This window comes from Telmatherina bonti (genome assembly GCF_933228915.1).
Source record: "Telmatherina bonti genome assembly, chromosome: 2".
In the NCBI taxonomy this organism is placed as follows: Eukaryota; Metazoa; Chordata; class Actinopteri; order Atheriniformes; family Telmatherinidae; genus Telmatherina; species Telmatherina bonti.
In genome coordinates, this window is record NC_136620.1 from 34,826,613 (window position 1) to 34,845,453 (window position 18,841).

At 41.5% G+C, this 18,841-nt stretch overlaps 1 protein-coding gene across 1 annotated transcript in view; it reads right to left on the reverse strand.

The window, feature by feature from the left end:
• The window catches only part of furinb (furin (paired basic amino acid cleaving enzyme) b), a 97,634-nt gene that overhangs the window by 5,870 nt on the left and 72,923 nt on the right, over window positions 1-18,841 (reverse strand). Inside the window, exons 7-14 of the mRNA XM_079253980.1 lie at window positions 16,496-16,584; window positions 13,679-13,851; window positions 7,838-8,050; window positions 4,647-4,747; window positions 2,816-2,919; window positions 1,080-1,197; window positions 648-827; window positions 334-461 (exon numbers count right to left, since the gene is read on the reverse strand). Coding sequence (XP_079110106.1) covers window positions 334-461; window positions 648-827; window positions 1,080-1,197; window positions 2,816-2,919; window positions 4,647-4,747; window positions 7,838-8,050; window positions 13,679-13,851; window positions 16,496-16,584 — 1,106 coding nt within the window. The remainder of the gene's footprint in view (window positions 1-333; window positions 462-647; window positions 828-1,079; window positions 1,198-2,815; window positions 2,920-4,646; window positions 4,748-7,837; window positions 8,051-13,678; window positions 13,852-16,495; window positions 16,585-18,841) is intronic.

Below are 18,841 nucleotides of genomic sequence, written 5' to 3' on the forward strand. Positions count from 1 at the left end.
ACTGCAAGTGTTAGGAAGAAAAAAAAAAAAAATCATTCTCGGGAAGTTCTGATCAAAACGCTGACAGATGTTTTCTCGCAGAAAGATCGAGCGGCTGGCAACTTTTTAACCTGGATGTGCCTCTGAAAGCCTTTCTACATGAGAAATGTTACAAACGGCGTCATTAGAGGAGGAATGGAGCTGAAGAAAGCGGAGCTGAAAAGAAGCCATTCAGAGAAGCGCGAAAACATCCAGCGAGACGCGAGTGTGTGAGGCGAAGTTGATGCTGGCGCGAATCGTGAGTTTGATGTGATGTGACCAGGATGAACAATTAGCCGCGATGAGTGGGGTTACCATAGTCACGGCCATTTGCTGCCGTGTTTTCTATTTCCAGGATCCATTCTCCTTGAGGATCCTCGTCCCATGAGTGGGTGGTCATGAAGGCCCAGTCGTTGAACCCTTCTGAGGAGACGTCGTTGGGTCTGAACAGAAGAGCAGACGGCATGTTTTTTGTTTTTTTCTGTGCTGTTCTCAGAGAGGATGCCTCGGGGAGCATCTGCGTACACGGTGCACACACACACGTTGCATCTGTCTGTGTGTGGCACAGAGAAAAAGGGGGAGATTTAGATTAGGGCTGTGCTTCTGGTGTGGCGTGTTTTGTTGTGTACCTTGGGAACAGCAGGGTGGAATGCGTGCCCAGTGGGCTGATGAGATGAATGGCCAATTTTCCTCTCTGGTTGTGGGAAAGAGTGAGGCGAGCCTGAACGTGCTCCAGAGAGCCGACATACTCGGGTCGTCCCCAACAGGCATCCACGCTCTTGCTGAACACCAGCTTGTTGCCGATGTCTCTGCAGGTTTGACAAGTGGAGGGGAGAGCGGTTAATGTTGTGTGGCTGCAGAAATGGACACAGACAATCACACTGCTAAGAGTCTATGTGACCCCCCCCCCCCCCCTTCCTCTCCTTCCTCGCCCCCAGCCTCGAGTGGGGTGCTGTGACATCTCTCAGACTGAGAGGGATGTTTGAACAGCAGGTGCTTGTAATAAAACTAAAACCAACTGTAGTTTACACACAAACACACACACAAGCCATCCTTCTAACCTTGGTTCTGAAAGCATCGTGTAAACACACTGGTGCTGGGGACCCACGGTGGTCCAGTTCTGGGCCAATGCCACCATGGCACCTGCATCCAGGAGGCCATAACCATATGAATGACTCACTGTGGAGAAAAAATGCATGATCAGAGGACTGCGTGTTGGTAGATAACAGCATTATATTTGTGCCTCAGTCCTGATTATTTAATAACTAACCAGTAAAACCATTGCAACATGTTAGTTCAGAACACACCAGAAACATTTTGTTTGCTGTCACCAATTACAAAATTATGTTTTTAAAACATAATTCCTGTTGTATTTTTTTTTTAATTGAAGGAAAAGAGAAGATCTTTAGGGAAATATCCGAGCAGTTCCTGTTTGTCTCAGCTGGCTGGAGGGTGTGTGTTTGATTGACACATGCTGGCAGCTGAGCTCTGGCGGGGAAGGAGAGACGGAGTAAACAAACTTATCCTGTAGATCACAAAGCGGAGACGGTGCACTGCTGACACCACACCGCCATGTAAAGGGGACAAGTGTGAGAACTGCAAAACCTCACACGATTAGCTTGTAGAAGAGCCTGTTTGGCTGCAAACCACAAAACATGGCGTGTTTATGTTTGAAACACAAGAAAACAACCAAAAAAATGGCAACACCCCCCAAGCTGGAGACACGGACAAGCCGTAGCAGAAGAAACGACTTCACTCGTGGCTGCTTTATTGTGTCGAGCATGACAGCTTTTCTTCAGACATGTTTGGAAATTACACGGGGGGGTTAAACAATGTCAGGAAGGCTTGTGTAGGCGGTGGCTCAAAGTCTGTTGCTGCTTCTCAAAATCATGATGGATCAATGCTGCCAAAGAACTGAACACCACCAAAGCCGTTGATCCTTCGGAAATCTTTCAAGGATGTTCTTTTTTTTTTTCTAAAGCTCGTATCGTCTGGGTTCCTAAAGTTCCCACAGACTAGAACATGAACGAGGACAAGACCATTTCATCTGCACAGCTGCTCGACTGGGACGCTAGGAGGGACTCTGAAGGACGATCGGCCTGGATAACCTCTCGTCATTCAGATAACTTTGACAAAATCTTTGTGTTTCTCAAGTTGCTGCTTGATTAAAATGTCATGCAATGAAAAATGGTTCTTTTGTTAACATGGAAACAAGTTCTTTATCTAAAAAAAGCTGCAAAGTAGCACAACACAAATGAAGTAAAGCAAACGGATGACTTTATAACGAGACAAAATATACATTTCTACAGAAAAGGGTTACAGAAAATAAATATGAGTAAAACACATTTTTTACATGAGAAAGCTTCTAAAAGGCATTTCTTATTTAACTGTTCACACACACTGCAGTATTTTCAGAACTCCCAAACATGCTGGCATGCTGACCAGCTGGGGGTCGAACTGGAGACATGCCTTTACCTACTGAGTCACATCTGTCACTGATTTGGACGATGATGCAGAATAAAACCTCATACCATTTAATCTCGATTAACTCAAATGACTATAACATTGTGGCTGCGCAGACGGTAATTTCTGTCCGAGATCAACTGGCTTGTTCAGGTAATGACAAACAAGACTGCAGACGAGGTTTTTTCTTTCCCTTATAATGACATCTCTAGAAGATACAACCTCAGCGTTTTCATAAAAGCTCTCCGTGCTCAAGACGGATGCATAAACATAACGCCATGCTGGATGGAACCATCTGCTCTGTTTGGGAATAATGATGATAACCAGTCTCTACCTCGGCGTCCTACTCCGTTGGTTTTCCAGTCTCCGGCGCTGAGGTGACCCGGTTGGGATGTTTTCACCACCAGGTGCTGCATGTCCCTCCAGGTTAGATTCATACTGCACGCACACACACACACACACACACACACACACACACACACACACAAAGATGAGGGTGAAATAACTGTATCGACTTTCTGTCATGTAATAGCTGAAGGTATTACTTTCAACATTATGCACATTATGAGAAAAGTCAGGTTCCGCTGACCTAAGCGATACTACGACACAGCAGAGGAAATACGAGCAGCTACGGGACATGGAAAAGGTCAGGAGACTGTGGACACACCTGAAATGTGATCCATCTCAGCACATGCAGTGAGGTCAATCATACGTTTATGAACTATCATACCGAGACAAAAACAAACCAGGAGGGGATATCCCAGGCTGCCATAACAAAGCTATTGACTCACATTAAGGTTTCAACATCAACGTAAAACACGGCCAATAAAATGTTCATCATAACTTGTTAGGTTGAGAGGTCAAGGAACACAGTAAAACTGAAGATTTAACGCCGAGGAGGACAGTGTCCATTCCTCTCTTTAATGCTAGTTTCTAATGAGGTCTGGGACTGGCGAACGGGGGGTCACCTTCCACAGACTAAAGCCGCTTTAAAGAGAACGTCTTATTTCCACTCTTATCCAGTAGATTTGTGATGAGGCGTGGTGGTGAGCATCCGTCAGAGAAGGGAAAAGTTTTCAGTGGTTTAAGGTAATCAAACCGTGAATCACGGTGCTTGCTGAGCTGCAACACCACAGCTGACAGAAATAGAAACACAGAATTTCTCTGAAGTGCATCACCCCTACATCAGCATTCACAGCTCACATCCTCTCATGTGTTATTAATGGACAAGATCCCCCAATCCACTCAATGTCACCTCAACCAAGAACGATGTGCGGAGGGGAAGGGGGTGTGGGGGGATAATAAAATAATAAAACAGCAGAAAGCCTAAACCCTCTGGCTATTAAATGATCCCATCTCTGTGAATTTCAGTGTGGTCCCAGCCTGATAAACTAGCCTCCCTGTTATTACCGCTGCCTTTCAGAGGGAGTACCTACTGGGGTGCTGCTCACTGGCAAATACTGACTGATGGTGTGCGTGGTGAAAACCTGAGCTCTGTCAGTTACTGCCCATCTCTTATGATATCAGAGCTGACAGTGCTGAGATAAGCCAGTGAGAGGGGGGGGGGGGGGGGTGCTCAGGATAGATACCTGGGCTGGAAGGTGCTGCAGGATAGGATTTGACAGCTGTCATCACTAATGTGGACATGAGGAGAATTATGCAGAGTGGAGGACAGTTGAACGATAAGACGGACATGACACATGCAAGATATGACTTAAGATAGGAAAAATAATGTAGAATGTATTGTAGTGGCTCGTAGAGACCCACGCAACCACGAGTCCAGTGTGAATCTCGGCTAGAAAAATCTCCACTAACATCTCTACAGGTATTCAGATGTCTGTGTGGACTGCAGCTGCAGATTTATCTCGCTAATTAACTGATAATCAAAAGCTTAATTTGCTGCGTAAAGACTTTCTGCTGGGATTTAGTCCAACATTGACTCCCAAAGGTGTCTGCGTGTTTCCTCCCGCAAGTACACAGCGAAGCATGCTAATAAAACAATTAGAATATTTATAATAATAATGTTTATTTGTTTTAATTTACAAAGTGCTTCTAAGGAGCACTTAAGGGGGGGGTTAATGAAACCTTAGCAACTAAATTTGGGGAACAAAACAGTAAAGAAAAATATGAATGGTGATAAACATTGTCGTGTCATTTACACTTACTTAGCCTCCAGAGCAAGAGCGATGATCCCAGCAGCCAGTGGGGCTGAAGCCGATGTTCCCGTGTGAGAATCAGTGCATTTCTGCCTCAGGTCTGTGGTCACCTTCGAGTAGAGAGAATAAAGAGAAGAGCGCATAAATACTGAAGGAGAAACAGGATAATATGACACATTGAGTTTCCCCGTTTCAACATGAATGGAGTATTGAGAGAAGCTGCAGGTTGGGACAATAGGAGCTTAGCCTGGAGCTATGTGAGATGGGAAGAAGAGAAAGGAGGAACGGTGGAGGGAACGGGTTGGTAGGTTCAGTCTGAGGTCTGTGGATGCCTGCCAAAGGGTCGCAGGCGGGAGCAGTGAATATCAGCCAAATCAGCTGTAGCCAGGTTGGACGGAGCTGAGACAAAGTACGAAGTTGGGACTCCAGGTAAGCTTGTGCTCCTATTGCCTGTCAGTGCCAGGAAGCTAATGAGGAGCTGTCTGGGTCCCGATGGAGGACACATCAGAAATGACAAAGCAGCCAGGAGCGAGTCGGACTGTGAAGGTTAGGGATCTTCGTTTGCAGCTTGCGGCCTGGCAGATTGTGCCACTAATGACCATTATCTGCAGAAAGATGCTCCGGTGTCAGAGGTGTACACAAAGGAAAGCCAGGTGTCTGCACAGGCCACCTGTTAGGCCTCAGAGTTCAACACATTCAAATTTCACACTTTCACAGTTAAAACAAATCATTTCAGTAATTTAGTAGCAGGTGAAGGAGTTTTTATGAACCTTGTGACTTTTGACATTGTGGACTTTTGTCTGAAAAAAATATTTTACTTAAATCTGGCATTGAAATACTAAGAACATATATAAAATACATATAAATTTCCTAGTTGATCAGTGACTAAAATAACCATTAGATGCAGCTGTTAATCATTTCTTCTTTGTAATAATTATTGCAAACACGCTTGCTTTTACAGTTACTGAATTGAATTGTTAGTTAACTGTTAATTGTCAGTGAAGGATCTAAGTCTAAACTAAGCTACTGAGATATTTTGGCCCGAGAGTCTTTGATGCGCCGCTTCGACGTTATTGACTTCCACTCAGATACTTAATTTCAGATCCATCCATCTTTATTCCTTTTGCAATTATCTTGTGGCATATACACGTCTTGCCCTTCGGGGCCAAACATCTATCCAACCAGTGACGTGTTCTCCCTGTATGCCTCACCTGCCCAGGTAACAATACAGCGCCCTCTAACAGCACCAATGAGAACGCAGTTAAAGATATCTGCTCCTATAGTTAGTTAACTGTTAATTGTTCATTAATTGAATTTCCCTTTGGGGATTAATAAAGTATTTTTCATTTAATTTCATTTCATAACACAAACTATTCTTATTATTAACATAATTATATATATATGTATAAACCTATCACCTGGTGTCATTTAATTTCATAACTCAGCCGTAATATTTTTAAAGTAGTACTCTGATTCACTGCGTTTCTGTGACAGCATTACTGTATGGTAAAAGGAGCCTGTTAAAGACAAATTTGTGAACTTTGCAAGCAGAAACGTTTTGTTCTCTGTGGGGACGTAGATATTTAATCACAGCAGAGTGCTGTCAGAAGCATCCCGCTTCGTTTAAGAAACAGAAAAATCACATTCTTTACCCCCTCTGGCTTTTATTTGCTAAAGTGATGCTTTTCTTTGGAGGCAACAGAGGCGTCCTGTACGAAGCAGTACATATCTCTGTGTTACCTGGGTTGACATAGAAACCTGGACTAATAAGTCGTACCAGGAAGCTGGTTGTCACCTCAGACAGGCTTTTCCATCTTGATCAGTGCACGCTCAAATAAAAGAGGTGGTGTTTGAAATGTCTGATCAATCGCAAACATGGAGAAACCCTGCAGAGCAGCCTACTTTACCATGACAGAGCAGACAATTATTCTCCAAAAATATGAAGAACTCAAATCCTGCAGGTCAAAAGCAACCCTGTTGCCGCAGCAACAGACAGGAAGGAGTGCTGGCAGAAATTTGCTGAGTGTTGATCCATAAATTCGTGAGATTATACAATATTAATTCATGGTACGATATAAAACGGACAGCGCGCTGATCACTCTGTTTCCCTTCAGACGTTTCTGGCAGAACGCTTCCTCTGTGTCTTTATGTTTCATGTTTTGTGTTGGAATATTAATTCCTCTCAAGTAGTAGTGAGTTTCATAAATTCATAGTTCTCCAGTTCTGTCATGTGTGAGGACTTGAGAACAAATTAAAAAAACAAAAGAACAGAAATATCCATCAAAGCCGTCAGGAAAGAGGTTTCGCATCTATCCCTAAACACAGGCTGTTTCAGGAACGGGTAGCCATTTTCAGTCAGGAGGTGGTGCTTTTATACTTGTTGATCTCTTGTCCAGAACATAACCTACAGGTTAGCCGTTCAGCGCAAGTTACCATGGTGATTTACTCCGGTTAGAAGCAAACCATCGTCTTGGTATGGAGAAGCCAGGGATAACCCCGAAGTCCCCTCGATAAGAGAAAATCCAGCTTTACAGTAAAGGCCTAAGGTCAACAAATCTGTCCGATAATTGATCTTTTTGTGAGCTCATGCTGGATTTCCTTGAAAGCCTGGTCTCCAAACACAACAAGCAACAATTCCTCTCAGAGAACATAAATACTGGTTTTGGACAAAAGGACTGCAAAGTGATCATTAATCCATTAATCAGAGCTAAAGCAACAAAACAAACGAGTGCTGCTTTATCTCATTCTCATTATCTCTCTCTTTTAATAACTTTAATTTTTACCCATTTTGATTGGAATGACACATCTCTGGAGTATTTGGGAGAGAATAGCAGATCCATGTTTTATGCTAGTCCATGTCCCTGAGGCGAGGCTTTCATCTGACAAGCATTTTGATGGAAACATGTAGCAGCTCTAAAAGTATGTCCGCTTTCCTCGATGCATCTTACATATCAGATTCTCTGGTATTTCACAGTTTGGCACCATTTTTTTTCTCTTCTTGACATAAAAACATGATTACTGCAAAGATTCACAAAAAAAAAAAAAAAAAAGCTCAGATGTGCAAGCGCTGACGTTCGGGAAGTGTGACTTGCATGGTTATTTTTTGAGATCCTGACATTTACAGTGCGCTCAAGCTTAAAAGCAATCCTACACAAAAACAGATATTAAAAGTGTGTGTGTGCATGTGTGTGTGCACCCACTATCTGTTTCTCCCCTGGATTTCCAGAGCTGAATGTGGTGGCGAGGGTGGAGGAGCAGGGCTCGCTGTACCACGGCACGTTGCCGGACTGCGTGGTGCTGCTTATGGACAGGGTGTAGATGCTGTTGGTGTAGCCGTCACAGTTGCAGCTGTCCTGTTCCCGACCGCCGTTACCAGAAGCCCAGACAAAGATGGAGCCCAGTCCACTTCTCCCCTGTGGTACGAAAACAAGAAGATTTTTTACAAGCGCTGTTCTACCTGAAAAACAGGAACATTTGCCAGCTTGTTATTCATGGATTACATGTCTGCTTTTATCACAATCCTGCCAAGTTGTTTACAAAGATGCTGGATGTGGGATTTCCTAGTGAACCAACCAGCAACAGTCAGTGAGACTGGACCCCCATCACTCATCCTGTCTCTGAATACAGAATCTCCACAAGGCTCTTATGCATCCCCTCTACAGTTACAGCTGTACAGTCATCCACAACATGACTGTAATTGTTAAATTTGCAGATGAAACAACAGCGGTGGGTCTGATGAGCAGATGTGATGAAATGAGGCTCACTAACTAACTAGTGTGGGGTAAATAACCCGGTCCTGAACACCAAGAAGACGAAGGATGTGATCATCAGTTTCAGACAGCAAAGGTTGGCTTATCAACCTCTGAACATAGGCGGTGGGAAGGTGGAGAGATTATGATCATCTGAGCTTCTGGGTCTACACATGTCTGAGGACCTCACATGGACACACAACACCAACCGCCTTGTCAGGAACGCACAACAAAGACCACACTTCCTTCGAACTCTAATCGACTTTGTCTCGACACCAGTTGCAGTCCTACTGATGCTCAGGGGAAAGCGTCCAGACTAACGGCATTATTGTGTGGTTCGACAGCGGCTCTCCAGAGAACCATGAACACAAAGCTGCCAACACACGCAGTGAGTCTTGCTACTCAGCATCAGAGCTGAAAAACGATAACTGGTCTTCAATATCTTACAGTATTTATTATTTCTTATGGTCATTTTAACGTGCTTTTTAAATCTTAAATGTGAAAATGTGTAAATTTAAATGATATATTTTATGGGATGGTGTGTATGTTTGAGTGTATGAGAGGAGTGGGGGTTATTTCTAAGATTTTTTTTACTCTTGATGTTGTGATGTTGCGTAGGAAAGATGCGACTAGATGTCGTCGTATTAAAACACAGTGATAATAAAGGAATCTGAGCACAGATGAAATGCAGAAGCTGGGTGATGGGGGGGTAAATAGACAGAGACCAACAAGCGCTTGTTGATGTGTGAAAAATTGCCTTTGACAAAGTTGTTTTGTCTCACTGCTTAAACGGCATCTCATTTATGTGCCTTCTTTCAGAAACACTGAAGCGCTGTAGGCACAGCTCTTGTTAATACATCATAATGTCAAGAGGAACATCAGATAACAAACAGAAGAAATGTAATTACCATATGCACTCAAGCTGAATGTAATTTGAGGGCAAACAGATGACGACATGTTGTGTAGCGACAGACACTACACCTAAAACACACATTATATGTGACATACATTTAGTTGTGCAGGGGAGTGAAGACTTCAATGGAAATTTCTAATTCTCAGCAACAGAAGCTGTCCTTTATCGACTCAGGAACGCCGTTACGCTTAGACTACTGTACTTATTACAAGACACGTCGACTCTATTTTCATGCCCTTTCCTCCAGCTGATTAAATTACTGCAAGTCTTTATTTGATAGGAAGCCCCCTCTCAGCATCCATAGATTACTCTCAGCTCATACAGAACAGCTGTCATCCTGCGCTCAGACTGCAGACCAATTTTAACAGTTATTCTATTATATACCCCTCCCCCCCCATCATGTTTTGGTTACTTTAATTGCCTTTGCAAATGATGGGAAGTTCTCCATCTTACATTGGAAGGCATGGGATGGTCAGTCCACCTCCTACGCTGCTGACCTTCCTTCTCTATTGCTGATTATAGCCGGAGGTGTGCTGACCAGTTCTTGCTGACTGTCCCCGAGGCCGGGCTGCAGAGAGAGATGGAGGGCATCGGGGCATCTGCTGTCAGGGCTCTGCAGCTGTGAAACAGCCTCAGGGTGGAGAGCTACCTCACGAGTACTCCTGTTAAGGCGTAATGTTTTTCTCTTCAACGCCACTTTAATTAATTTTTAGCTGTCAAGTTTTATTTGTTTTCTTAACAATATTTGAAGGAAGAATTTCTCTCTTTTTTTTTTTCTTTTACAACTTCAACATCTGATTTTTTCCTTAAATTTGTATCAACTGATCTAAAAAAATTGCACACCCGTTGTTTATCAAACTTTAAAAAAAAAAAAAAATCAAAAAAAAAAAATCAATGCAACAATTAAAGCTGAACCGTCCATCACTGCATAAGAACAGCAAACCAGGCACTGAAAATTGCATATAAAAATGGCAAAACTGGGTTAAAACCTCTTTTCTGTCCATCTATCCATCCATGGAAAGACGACTGTAGGTGGCAGAAATAAAGCTGGACAGCAAACACCAACATAAAACAGGAAAAAAAAAAGAGGTTACATCTTTGACAAAGTCAAATATACTGAAATATTTATTGTCTGTCTGCTGTTGTGACGCAGTTAATCAGTGAAATATTAAGCTTGTAAGTCTACAAAGGAACCATAATTGGACCTTAAGACAGATTTTAAATGAGCTTGTTCAGAGCGCTTTTACAAGGATTATCCATTTCATTTTCTTAATGGACTCCTACACCCCCTCTCGCAAATAATCTCTTTAGAAGATGGGATAAATGTGCTTCTGCTGACTGTTTGATGCGGCCTGAATCTAACTATGTGCCTATACTACAAGCAGTACATAATATTCCAGAACTGTCCAGGCCAATTTATGACCCGACGCTGCCTTTGCAGCGGGTCACAGAGCCCCGATGACGCGGCAGTGCCAAGCGTTATCTCGCCGCCAGGAGAACACGCAGAACCAGAGAGCTCCTGTTGTTTGTGCTGTCAGGTGATTTGTTTTCCTCACTAACACACCATGATGACGAGCATTTCACATTTTGGGATGTGATCTATGAGTCATTCTGTTCCATGAAAAATCTGCAGCTCCATTCATTTACACGCCAATTACTGCTGCCTTTGAGTGTAAGTTCTGCAGCAGACGCTGCTGCTCTGTTTGTTTCCTTCCATCTCATCTTTGTCATTGAGCTGCTCAACTTACCCTTTTTAATACTTCAAACTGACACATGAGCAATGAGGACATTAGACTAAAGTAACATTCAACAACTTTTTCCTGTCTGATTCTACTCAGCCTTAAAGGAGGAGTTAATGGGCAATTAACAAACTCACCTTGAGTTTGTCCTTCTCCACAAAACGTGAGTGGAAATATTCCTTATTACATTCAGATATTGTGTCATGGTATAAGTGGAAGTAGCCTTCTCTAAAATCACTTTGTGGAACAGAAATAGTTATTCTTGAACACGAAACTTTCAAACAGGCTTTTTTGCTGACAGGAGAGAAATTGCAATGTGTATACGTAGCTTCAAAGGAATACTTCGACATGTGGGAAATACACATATAAGCTCCAGGAAGCTTCTGGTCTTGGTGTTGCACTGAAGTCGGTTCCCTGTGGAATTGTGTTTTCTCTTTTCCGACCAGAGAGTTTTTATTGCTTATCCCAACTAGTTATTTTATGCAATGCTCAACAACCTCCTACCAGTTTTCAGATAAGCTTATCACGGAGGGGGGGATGGATCTTATTGTAAATATCATGCAGTGATTTCAAAAGCACAATCACCCTATTAAAACACACTTGGTGTGATATGTATCTAAAAAACACAACCTACTGAGATTTGGAGGTATTTTTAAGCAGATTTTGTTACTTATGAACAGAATTTCCTCCAGCTCAAGTAAATCAACCTTTCATTTAAATACTTTCTACAAAAAAAAAAAAAAATCTTCCAATGCTGACTCAAGTTAATGTGTGTTTAAACTAATACCGTCTCTCTCTCTCTCTCTGTATGTATATATATGTATATATATATATATATATATATATATATATATATATATATATATATATATATATATATATATATATATATATATATATACATATATGTGTGTGTGTGTGTGTGTGTGTGTGTGTGTGTGTAAACAAAAAAGTTGTTTTTAAAATGAGGTACAATTGACAAAAGTAAACAAAAATTTTATGAAAATCATTAAGTTATTTTCTAATTCTGGTTCAATAAATACTGTTTTAAAAAAGCCAACAAATATGATGAAATAAAATATGTTACACCACATGTAAACTAATATTTTGTGAAGCAATTCTTTGATGTTTTCTCTCCATTCAGGTGTTTTCTGAACCTCTCAGTCTGTCGTCTGCACCTGCTGACAGCTATTTTGTCCCACTGTTCATCAGAAAATTGCTCTAAATTGTGCAGGATTGATTTAAAAAATTTTTTTTTTTAACTCAAATGAGAAAACAAAAAACTTATTTCACTGAATTATATTTTAGCAAATTTTTGGTTATTGTTCCCTATTTAGTCTCCAGTTATTGGAGTGACTGTTGTAAATTCAGCCTTTTCTTTAATGAGAGTGTATGAATAAACGTGATGACGACTGTATATATGTATATATTACCAATCATAAAGAGAATACACTGACATGCAAGTGTCAGCCGTATCATGTCACTGCAGAGAGAAAAGCATCAACATGGGTTGTTACGACTGACATTTTTACAAAATTTCTGAGAAACAAAATCTGAATTTCATGACTTGACAATGGCTCAAGATGTGCCCTCCAGTTTGAAATCTTCCTGAGCCGTGCAAAGCCTGCACAAACACAGAGCCTGTTTACCACCGTCTTGCATCACCTCTCCTATAACACAACTTTAAAACTGTTGCTGGTGTGAAAGAAAAATGTCCTTTTACATTCATGGTTAATACAACAATCCAGGGGCTTTTATTGTCATAATCTTATTTCATGACCAAACAACTTCAGTAGCTGACAGGTTTGGACTGCAGACCGAACATCCGGCCCTGTTTAACTACAAAGCCGTGCTGTTGTAATACATTCAGCAGTTTGGCATCGTCTTATGAAATACGCAAGGCCGACCCTAAAAAAAGATGTCACCTAGTTGGCAGCATCTGTTCTCCAAAACCTGAATACATTGTTCAGTATTAATGGTGCCGTCACAGATGTGCAAGTTACCCCTGCAATGTGCAACAATGTAAAACCAGCACGCAGGGTTTTTCAGCTGTTAGCACATTTGACTTTTCTATTTTCGACTATCATCTCAAATGAGCGAAGAAGAAGCAGCAACTTCAAATGAACTTACAAAAATATATATTTTAACTTTTAAGCTTCATTTGTGGATGCAGTGCCAGAATGCATGAAATCACATTTTAATCTAATGTAGAAGTTGCATCTACAGAATTGTGTCTATTTCTGATGAAATGCTGTCAGAGGATCTGCAGATTAAAGGCATTTCATGCTGGTTGGTGGACATGCTCATATCCACATAGATATATCTCCAGTTGCTCTGAATGTTTTAGTGATATTATGTTGTATAGATGGTGTCATTACCAATTCTCTTTTTGTGATTTAACATTGAAAACCGTTAGTAAAATCCCCTCCATATCTTTATTCCTTAAAATTTCAGTTTCTGTGGGATGCAGCTTTTTTTTTTTTTTTTTAATCTAATCATGTTAAACTAGTGTTCAGATGCTCCATGGTGTCTTTTTCCCATATCTTTTGAATTGCTGGGAATAAATTCAAAACTATTTCAGTGTGTCCTGACTTTTTCTGAAACGAAGCCGTCTAAGTCCAGGCTTGCACACGAACTGACCTTGGTAATTCCCTGGAGGAAAGCCTCCTTGGCCAGCTTGGCTGGGCCATCCAGCGACTTGCCGTCATCTTCCGGGCCCCAGCTGGCACTGTAAATGTGGATGTGCTGAGGGTTGAGGCTAAGAGAGTGAGCCTCCACCATGTCTGTCACGTCCCCATCCAACATTCGCACTCCTGTAACAAAATGAGCAGATGAGGTTATCAAACTGAACGAGCTGTGAAGAAAAAGTGACAAGACCAAAGTGAGCATATGAATTTAAGGATCAGAGAGTTGGAGAGATGTGAAAACCTCAGAGAACAAATAAAAAAAACAAACAAACAACAAACAACAAAAACAGAGACGACAAGAGCAGAAAACTTCTTATAAAAGACTGAAAGAAATGGGTTAGAACTAATCCCCATTTCATCCTCAACCACGAGCGAGAAAAACAACACAACAGAAAACAGAAGACAAAAAGATGTCATTGGGGAAACAAACAATTCACATTGTTTGGCTTTTAATGAGTGAGAACACAAAGCTTCACCCGCGGTGACTGCTCCGAGGAACACTACGCCGTTTTACCGTCACATAAACAGAAATACAGCAAGTTGTTAAACCAAGAAAGGCTGTTTCCTGCCCCCATAGATGGTACGCTGATAACAACAAGGACAAGTGGACAAATCTGACAGCATACAGACGAGATAAAGCTGCACCCGCACGCACCAGCACGCGCATAGAAATGAGCAGAGGCTTTGCAGAACCTCCAACAGTCTTGCGTGTCCACAGGGTAGCACTAAATATCACCTTTCATCATACCTGAACGCAACCCTGTCTGCGCCTTTGAAGTTTGCAGCCTCAGATCACTCCTCTGAACAGTAATGGCACTAGAGAGGCATGAAATGAACCCCCCCCAAATACGGTCCATTACTGGTGGAGGACCCCCAGACATCATAGGTAACAGTAGGACTGACGACATTAAGATATTTTAGACAATGTATGCTGGTAGGCATGCAGAAAAGGCAGGAATCAGTCTGTAAGGGAATTGTTGGGACAGAAGCTTGAATACCGACTCGCCTTTAACAAACTTTAAGTGGGCTGAAAAACCGCAAGCGGGATGTTTTGCTAAGGTGATTCCTATGCAAGAGCTGTGCTGCAGCAGTAATGATGATTGCTGTCGTTACAATTCCCATCAGCTTCCTGCAGCTTGTCGAGTCCTTATTAAAACACCGCTGTGCAAGTTTCCTGCAGCTGCACCGAGTTCCAGGTAGCAGGTAGAGATGCAGCTCTGAACGGGAGTGTGTGTGTGAAAGCAGGCAGGAGGGAAGGCGGGTGAAAAGAAAAAGACAGCGAGCCAAGTAGGGTTAATTGCGAGTTTTAAACACAAATCACTGATCATCATTATTCTGCAAGGACGCGTACATTTTGGCGATTGTGCAAACATGACTGCTCCCTTCTTTCTCTCTCTCTCACACAAAGACCAACGCGGTGAGCTTTTGGGAGGATACCACAGCTGTTTATAAACAATCTGCTGACCCTGTGACACCAACAGATTCACAGAGGAGTAATTTATGAGAGCGAGGCCAACGCGCGGCCCTGTCGGGAGATGAATGGTAATGAAGACAAAGAATGAGAGCTATGAGAAACATCTGCGAATGGGACTGCTTCGGGCTCCACGGGCTCCGCTGAGTCTTGTTGGCTGCCATCACAGCAGTGACAGATTGCTTGATGACAAAAGTTACTAAAACCCTGCTTGGAATGCTTTGGCAGGTCCAAAATATTTAAAGGGACAATAACACCCTTCCTCACTCACACTTTCAGGCTTAATGTGTGATCAACATATCTTCCTTCTTAATGCAGATCAGCACAGGCTGACAGCTTTACTACTGTATAAACAGGAGCCTGCACTGACAGACTGAGAAACTTCTTAGGCAGGTGATTTACGGTGAGATGCCCGCTGCATTGTAAAGTCGCTTTTTTTGGCATCAGCGTGACGCTAAATTTAGGCTGTTCTCTCATCAATGAAGAACTCAGCTAAATGCTTGAGAAATTTATCTTGCTTTTTATCTAATTGGTGAAAGAGTTTCAGGCAAAGAGCCAAATAAAGAGGCTGTTTGTGCTAAATTTAAGATCAGATACAGGTTTAGTCGTGTGTATCAACATGAAATCCACATGTTTATAACTGCTTGTAGTTATTATGGTCATTATAGCAGGTGTATAAATCTTGTTTGTAAGTGAAATTACAATAAACTTAATGCTTAACAAAAACTCAACTCAAATGTATTAATATAGCACATTTAAAACAGCTCCTGCTGACCAAAGTGCTTCACAAAACAGAAAATACAGATAAAATGCTTAGAAGTATGATAAAAATAGGAAAAATAAAACTTGGGATGATTAAACAATAAAACCTACTAATAAGACAGCAATAAAAACAGTACAAAACAGTACAAAAAGTATTTAAAAAAAAAACTGAACTGGAGCAGCAGATTAACAGTGCTTATCAAGGTACATTCACTTCATAATGCTGCCTGTTGTTGCAGCACATTTGTACTTAAAGTACTGTAAAATACAGTCAAGCAGTCCGTAAGCAGAAGTCAGCAGTGCAGGTGTAGCACAGAGCTACAACCCTGTCATTAATGAAACATGCAGAAGTAAAACTGGTGTTGTGACTGAAGCAATCCAGGCAGAGAGAAATTACCATCCAAGTTAATTAATATAAATGTAAAGTTTATTGTGCATATCAGTTCTAATTAAATGATATCAAACTCATTTAAATTAATAACAGCCTAATTAGTCCTTGTGCTCAATTAAGAATATTAATGGAGTCCTCTCACTCACCTCCAATTTTTGCATTATAGGCCACACCCACACCACAGACGCCATTGTCAGCCGCTGCAGCAACTTCTCCTGCACAACGAGTTCCATGTCTGGAGGCGGGAAGGGAAAGTCAATACGAGAAGAAAAAAACACGTCAGAGGCAAATCATTCCCACCATTATGATTTCTGACTGGGATAAAAGAAGAAAAAATAAATCTCTGATCTGCGTTGGGCTTTAAAAGGAATTTGCCGGTCTGAGAAGAAACAAAAAGGAAAACCAACAAAGCGCACAGACAAACACAAACTCATTGTTTTTCCCCTTCTCTGTAGAAATCTTGTTTTTCTGCTGTAGTAATGGATGAAAGTTCTTAGCAACACAGAGCTCCCACTTTTCTGTGGAACAGGATACACAGTTAAGAGACATGAAGGACACTAGAGATTCCTCTTCCACACAACACAATGGACATCAACAAATAAAAGGCTTGCAAGTCTGTTGCGTTATATTAAACTTAGAGGTTACATTAAAGACACGAAAGCTACAAGCACTGCAATCATGGACACAGAGGCGCAATCATCATGTGAAGCAACTAAAACAGGCTTTTTCCGCCTCGAAGACCTTGAAAACTCATTTTCCTCATCAAACTTTACAGTGAACTGCAGTCATACAATACTTTTCTCTCCCAAAGCTTCGGTGGCTTTTATGAACTTTCTGGGAGATTTCAATATTTGTGCTTTCATCTTGCCGTTGCGATGATGGTTTAGTTCAGCGGCTGGAAGTAACCAAAGTTTTACAGCTGGAAAATCTAACGTTTATGTGTTCCTTGAACTTATCAGCGCAGCCTTTGTAACAACAAGCGATGACAGTTCTGACATTCAAAGAAGTCCCGATAAAGCAGCCTGACTCCGAATAAAAGAGTCTAAACGAGAGCGTTTCTGATTATCAAACAGAGTTTTCCACACGTCAGTTCTTTTTAAACCAGTTTGCTCACGGGTGTGTGGCTTTACGCATTTCCAATGAAGACGGATTTTTTTATGAGAGCATACATAATATGAGATTTACGTGCTTGTGAGAAACCCTGAACATAAAATATTTAAAAGCTCTCCTGTTAAACACGAGCACTTCAGAGATCTCCTCTTTTAACTTCTGCTCATTTTCTTAGAGAAAATATGAAAAATATCTTCTCCTGTGACCCACAGGGCCGCTGGAAGAAGGCTCTCCAAAAAAAAAAAAGACTGTTTTGAGTCTTGTACATGAATTCAAAAACCTGTCAAAAACTAACTTTACCTTGACAGATACTGGCCACAAGCCATCCAAATGAAATATGAGATGTTATTGATGTGCTTGAATTATTCACGGGGACCTTCATTAAACCTTTCAAGCAGGGTTTCAGAGATAAGACAGGTTTTTTTCTTTTAGCTGTCAAACTTTCACAAACAGAATCCACTGCAATCGCTTTCCTTTCACACAAAAACACTGATGCAAACAATGACAAAGTAGGAAAAATAACACAGAAGGAATCACTGGGGGAATGGATTTTTGTTCCCTTGACGTTTTGCCTTGAAGGGGTGTGATCAGACTGCAAATCCATGCAGCAGAAGGAACATTTGGCATTTAGCACAGATCATTAAGATTGTCTCCTGGTTACAGTGCAGATATATGATAAGGAAACACACACTTTCACAACCGTTTGAGGTGCATGTTATCTGAACAAAGACAATTACAGCAGCTGTTTTAGAGGAACAAAACATAAAAAATACAAAAAAAAACCCTTTTGTTCTCCAAACCTCACTGGTGATGAGACAGAGGACAAAGTGTTTTCACAGGGTCAGCACATACAGCGACACCTCCAGCTGGAGTCCTGATTACACTCTGTGGTTCTGTGATTTATAATCAACCTGCGAACTCTAAAAACGTTCCAACGCAAAACCTATCGCGCCACTTCTAATTCTTCCTCTTTTTCTGTTTTTACAGCAAATGAAAAGAGGGAATGAGGGGAAAAAAATGGATGTGGGCTGTCAACAACAACATACATCAAAGTGATTTTTAATCAAGCGATCAGCGTGCCTGACAAGGCTCATTTTCCACTGGACATGCGTGCCCTTACACAAGGGTCTTAGCATATATGGCAGGGCTCAATACATCATGGATGCAATTAAAATCTAATCATTCCTATCAAGAAGTTAAATGACAGCTTTACTGGTGGCTAATTTCAGATTGGATTAATAACAGCACTTTATGGGGATTTGACATCTTCCATAAAAGGCAATACACGGTGCCACGAGTGGAATTTGTTAGTAGAAGAAGTTATTTCTTAGCAAAACTTGCAAGTGGATGTATGTTATTGTGCAAATGTCGCTTCAAAGACC